The sequence below is a fragment of the Agaricus bisporus genome, assembly GCF_000300575.1.
Source record: "Agaricus bisporus var. bisporus H97 unplaced genomic scaffold AGABI2scaffold_9, whole genome shotgun sequence".
Classification (NCBI taxonomy): domain Eukaryota; kingdom Fungi; phylum Basidiomycota; class Agaricomycetes; order Agaricales; family Agaricaceae; genus Agaricus; species Agaricus bisporus.
In genome coordinates, this window is record NW_006267372.1 from 87489 (window position 1) to 93488 (window position 6000).

Here is a 6000-nt window from a genome sequence, read left to right on the forward strand (position 1 = left end):
TCTCAATAGTTCGAATATGGGTTCATGTCTGCATCAGAGGATTTTATTGACGCTACCTTCTTGTCCTTCTGATCTATGCATTCTCTCCCTACTCCCACGATTTTTTTCTTTACTCTATATAGTCTAATAGTAATCCACATATTTATAGGTCATGTTGCGCTTCTGCTTGAAGGCAGTGGAAATTGGGGTGTTTGCGTTATTCCGTTTTTGGTTCTCGGGATGTTAGTTTTCAAATTTTTCTTTTTTTTTTTTCTTTGCGATGATACGGATAAACTTGTTCTTGTGAACATGTGAAGTATTTTTGTATACCAATATAATACACGATAAACTATAATTTATCCTTCTGATAGGAGAAGAGTCGTTTCAGCTGAGGCCTTAGGAACCGAGATATGTATTTCCTCGGAGTACCACTTATCTCAACGCCTATGAAAAAACAATCATTGGTAGGCGGTGACTCGTTTTTTATATCATTAGGGATTTGTTTCAAGGAATTGCCGTGTCGTTCTCCTGTCGTCTCACTTTATTTAGCATTTTTAGATCCAAGCCGCGGAACTGGCCCGCGGCGAACGAGTCTTTTCCCACCTCTCCATCGTTGTGTCGGCTCGGTTCTAATCTAGCCCGCGATCGCATTTTCCAAATCGCTTCATATCCCATCACGGCCTTTGGTTTATCTACGCCTGGGAACCGTTGCTTTTATTTCTTTTGGAAGTATTGTTCTATCATCCCACTATTTCATTTTTTTACTATCCATAAGCATAGACCAAACCGCCAGCCCAAGTCTACGGAATAGCCTATATGTCGATCAACCGATTGTTCTATAAATAGCGCGCTAGGAAAGTTCCAGTCCTCCTCTCCGGTTTTCCCGGCCCACTTTTCTTTTCGGAATGATGTCATCCATGTGCCGATCGTTGAATATTTAGTTTTTTTATTTTGAGGACGCAGATTTATTTAAGGCAGTCCTCCTGAGTTTAGGGGCTTTTTCCCCAAATAACCTTTGAACCTACTCCTACACTTCATCTTTCGTCATAACGGTTGGATTGTGTTAACATCATTACTTCAACACCCTTCTCCCCCCCCCTCCAATCGTTATGCCGAGCTTGGCTAGACGTCGCGGCGCTAGTTTTCGGAAGACTTTGATGAACAGCTCCGAGTTCACATCTCCTGTATGGTTTTATATTCATGATACACTTTGGAAGATTAATTTATAGGATTTTTACGATAGTCCTTGGTTGCGACCGATGATCGACCCGTTTGCCGCTCACGTTCAGTCTTGAAACGCACCACCTCTGTCCCAGCAAACACCTTTAATGCCATTGTAAGGTCGACTACTAAAGGTGCCAGGAGTTTTGCGCCGAAACCGAAACGCCCTTGCTCAGTCTCATCTTATCGTTTGACACCGCCATCCATTCTCAAGAAAACCTCGACTCGACTGACGACATTCTTGACTGCAATGTCAACTGTTTCGACTGCACGAGTTGTCTCGCAAAATGTAGACATTCTTCGATTGTCGGCTACTACTCGTGGTGGATTATCTAAAGTACTTTCATCATCTTGTACGAGTGTTATGGCTGTGTGTTCTGGTATGGCCGGCGGATTGAGCCGGTACAGCGGCTGCTTACTGGATAATGACGGGGATCCTAGTCAAGTTCCGGATTCTCGAGTGGACGGTGTGGTAACCTCTCAACAGGGTCCAGGGTGGACCATGTTCATCAAGCGGTGGATTACTTGGCAAACTTGGTTATCTGCTGGTGGGGGCGAGGTTTCGGACGGTGAAAGGTTCGAGGAGATGAAACTGCGAAAGGAGGCTTCGCCGTGGTTGACGGTTTTCCAGGTGTCTATTATCATTATGTTGACTGCCTCTTTGTGTAGGAATGTGGAGCGGATATGGGATTTGTGAGTGGTGCTACGTTAGTGTTGTATTACTCTATCTCCGATGCCTAAATCATTTCCGTCTTCATCGTTTATTAGTTTCCGTTTCACTCTCTTTTCCTCCGTCATGTTTCTTACTTTCTTTGGCCAATTACGTTCATTGAGTGGTGATATAAATTGTCACTGGTAAGGGTATTTACACTTCCGAAACATGTCACTATGAAGGTCACATTTGAACCCATAATTTAATCACCAAAATGGGCATTAGAACATTGGCTTGCCAGATCACAAATCTGTACTTCATGTCCGCGTGACGGGTACATAGACCGCAGAGAATCTTGCTCATGCTCAGATTCGACGGATCGTTCTGCCCCCCTTTTTGTCTTTTTTCTCTGTTTTTGTGTTTACCATTCGGCCCCAACGATATGGGTCGGACTCACAACCGAGGTGTGGCGTCACTGGCGTGAGGACTCTGATCACATGAGCGCTTCGCTTGGTTCACCGAATTTGGATGTTCCCATTTATGTTGCTGCCCCTCTCAAGTGACGTGTATACGAGCCCAGACCTCTCCGATGGATCCGAGTACCAAGAGCAAAGATCATTTCACCTCGAATGATGTAAGTCCAACTTGTCTTTCTTCGACTCGGTACTTCTTGCGGACCTTTTCAAGATGACAGCTTTGACATGAGTTTTTTTAGGATCTTTGCCACCGGCCTGTGGGATATCATAACTTTATATTGAATCATCAAGAACGGACTAAAAAACCGGAGTAGCAGAATGATTATTCCTCATTAGGATGTTTCCAACTGTTTTCTTTTGGAAGGGGGCTAAGAAGATGCATCAGGTCAGACTGGTTCATATTTGCATTGAAGGATCAATTGAATACAAAAATGGCAAGAAAGGGGTCAGATCGGTTTCAGCCGATCAGCGTGTGTTCCCTTTTGCAGTGGTGGATACCCACCAACACTGACCAATCGTTGGCAAGGTGAATACTCTCATGTCATACTTTGTCCCGTACTGCACGTAAGAAACAACAGGGACGGTCTGGAAGAAGTGTGCCATGCGCCATCGGCCATGTGCGAGCGCCAACGAAGTTCCGTCGAGGTCAAAGATGACAGCCTAATGGAGATGTGCTATTCCATTCTTTCGGGGATTAGGATTGAACAGGGTCCGAGCATCTTGCCAGCGGCTTACACAATCATCAAGCCAGGACCCTCCTCAAACTTCGATCGCAAAACGAAAAGTCAACCCGGCTTGATAAAAGCTAACAGGTCGCCAAACTCACCCTTTTTCTGCCGGCCGTTTGAACAAATCCGGTTTTCTATACCCCCTTTTTCCTTCCAAGGGTACCCCTTCCTTCATATCCCGTCCTCGCCGCCCCTTCCATCCTTCACTGCTGTCAACATCTTCCCGCTTCTATTACTCTTTTCCACCCCTTGCCGAGCTCCCCGACTATAAAACCTTGTAATCTTCTTGTGATCTCCACTTTCAAGCCACAATGGAACGACCAATCACCAACAAAATCTCCTCGCCCTCAGGTCATACCCATACTCCCAGTTCCTCAATTACTGGTCGCATAAGCCGTGAAGTTACGTGGAATGTGACCCCACACCAGCATCAACAAGTCCCGACTCGATCGGCGCGTCAGACACGAAACCCAATACATCGAGAATCACAACATTATCCCATGGCCGAACGCTGTATGTGTTCGTCATGCCATCTTTCTGCAAAATTGTTTCCCCGTACGGGCGATGGACGGATCGTGCTCCCAATTGTACCTGTCACCCGAATTCAAACAGCTCATGCTCATAATGGCAGTCACGGAGCCGAGGGCGGTGATTTGACACAATATATGTTGGCGCCCAGCGACACCCCAGGAGGTGAGCTGAGTGTTTTATCCTTGTCGGCACGAAATCACTGAACTCGGAATGACTGAGCTATTCAGGTCTTGGCAGGTCCTCTAATTCATCGACTGCGAATGACGTATCGGCGTCAGCCCCCTTGTACCCGTCTGAAGTAAACCCAACGGCAAATCTACACGGCAGAGCCCATATGGCTCAGTCACATTGTTCAGCGTCGCTGTATCATGATTATCATCATCATGCAGATTTAACTTCTAGTACAAGGCCACCAGTTCTTGGTACGTAAACGACTTTTCCTGGCCTCGTAAAGTCCCTTTCGGGCGCCGGGATGGAATGAAGACTTACATCTTCTCCTGTCATAAATTCGTATCGTCGAACCCGAGCTTACGGCTGATACGAATCCTTTTTTATTTCCGTAGATCCTTGCGAGCGTGACTCGGAAAGAGACGATCGACTTGATAACGATGGGGACACGGAAATGAAGGTTCCGCCGCCCACGTCACTTACTGGCCCTGGGGTTGCTGGTTCACGCAATGTTTCGCGATCCAATCCCCTCTCTTCCCCGAACCATTCTTCCCATTCGTCCGAACATAATTCTCTGCGTCAACCCGATCATGACTGTGAATACGAGACGGCTAAGTTATCCAGCCGACCACCGTCTGGCTCGTATACAGGTCCTCTGTTACCGCCCCACCCTCCTGTCATGTTGCAGCTCTCACCAATGGTAATGAATCCAACAGCCAAAAGAGGACGGCCAAAAGGGAAAGGAAAATCAAAACCTGGAACTTCAACTGCGGATAATTTATCAGACGGCGCAAGTTCTACGAGAAATTCCCCAAACCTTCCACTCTTGGGTCCGAATCATTCACAGTCTCTTCAGCATCCTGCGTCGCATCCATCAGCTTTGCTCCAAAGTGCTAATGGGCCGTCCAACTCCGCCATCTCAGCGGTACAACAGGATCTCGCACCCTGTAAACCTCGACGAGGCCGACCCCCAAGGCATGAAGTTGTACCTGGAATGGGTGAATTTACCGTCTTTTTGTAGCAGTATATATGTATTCCACTTTCGGTGCCCTCGAGGTCTTGTTCGTCCCTTTATTTGTTAGTTACCATCCGTTGCTTTCATCGTTTGCTATTTCTTTACTTTCGTTCTCTATTCGCCTTGGTTTCACGGTGCGCCTTCCATGGATGAGGAAAAAAGGGACTTCTGGTCTTGGCATGCTTGGTGATGTTCTTGGAGATGGACTATCACAATGAATGACATGTGCCTCCTGGCAGTCAGGACCCTGACCGTAGATAAGGTGAGGAAGGACCTCCGTTTGGTCTCTTCCATCGAAGGTTCAGATGGGACTCTGGCCCGCATGCAACCTAAACTAAGGCTTGGAGCAGGAGACACCAAAGCACCGTTCCACGTCATGTCTTATTAAACCACCACTCGGTGGTCCCACACATTTACATCACGGACTCTGGTCAATTTAAACCGAAGTGTACTCTTCTATACCTATCATAGCTTATTTGCCACGATCCTCGGGAACGACCCTTCACAAAATGACCCCTCACAGAATAGTGGGTTGCTTATACGCTGATTAGCGTGTCATGAGCCTCCCTATACTCTTCAGGTTCTTCAATATCCTCTTCGGCCTTCGGTATGTGTGATGCTTAGGTCCTACTGGTACCTTCCCATGTGTCTATTTTTATCTTTTGTTTATCTGCAGTTAAGCTTCGTTTGGTGACAGTCATAGTTCGTTATTGGGGTATAGCAGGCTGTGCAGTTGCAGAATATATTTTTTCCGGTGCAGATAGAACTGAGGTAGCTTGATGGAATGCCTATTGTTACTATGTCATGTTTTTGGGATGCTAACTTGGGTACAATAAAATAATATCGCTCTGTTACAGTGAGCTTTATATAGCCTTCCATAGTATTATCCAGAAACATAGTCAAGTTTTTCCTGTTTTCTTTTTCCCTGGGTTTTTTAATCAGCGCTGGCGCCACTAGTGGTGCGGCGGTCGTACAAGTCCTCAATCTCTTTGCTGCTGTATTAACAAATCAAACCGGTTGGACGGATGATGTCAAATGATCTGATAAGTTAATACAGCAGCGTCCACCAAGGCTAAATCGGTCTTCCCACCAACACAACGGCCGTTCCATTAATTTCATCTCTTAACAGGGCGCCGGTACCGGGCCTGGCGCACCTTAGCGTCCTTGTATGTATATTGACAATTGTGGGTGATGTTTTTGTTTAGTTTCGTCCCGAGTCTCAGATACGGC

General features: G+C 46.4%; 2 protein-coding genes across 2 annotated transcripts; both read left to right on the top strand.

Annotated features, from left to right (window-relative positions):
- The first annotated feature begins 1669 nt into the window (after window positions 1-1669).
- Window positions 1670-1954, top strand: AGABI2DRAFT_194406 (hypothetical protein). Its single transcript, XM_006463579.1, has one exon. It carries the CDS (start codon window positions 1703-1705, stop codon window positions 1895-1897), a length of 195 nt encoding a protein of 64 aa, XP_006463642.1. The 5' UTR covers window positions 1670-1702; the 3' UTR covers window positions 1898-1954.
- A 1413-nt stretch (window positions 1955-3367) lies between these two features.
- AGABI2DRAFT_120455 (hypothetical protein) lies at window positions 3368-4776 on the top strand (the record flags this gene model as incomplete). The annotated part of the gene is made up of 3 exons (XM_006463580.1): window positions 3368-3749; window positions 3815-4009; window positions 4151-4776. The coding sequence occupies 3 exons, from the start codon at window positions 3368-3370 to the stop codon at window positions 4774-4776; spliced, it is 1203 nt and encodes a 400-aa protein (XP_006463643.1).
- Window positions 4777-6000: the final 1224 nt, after the last annotated feature.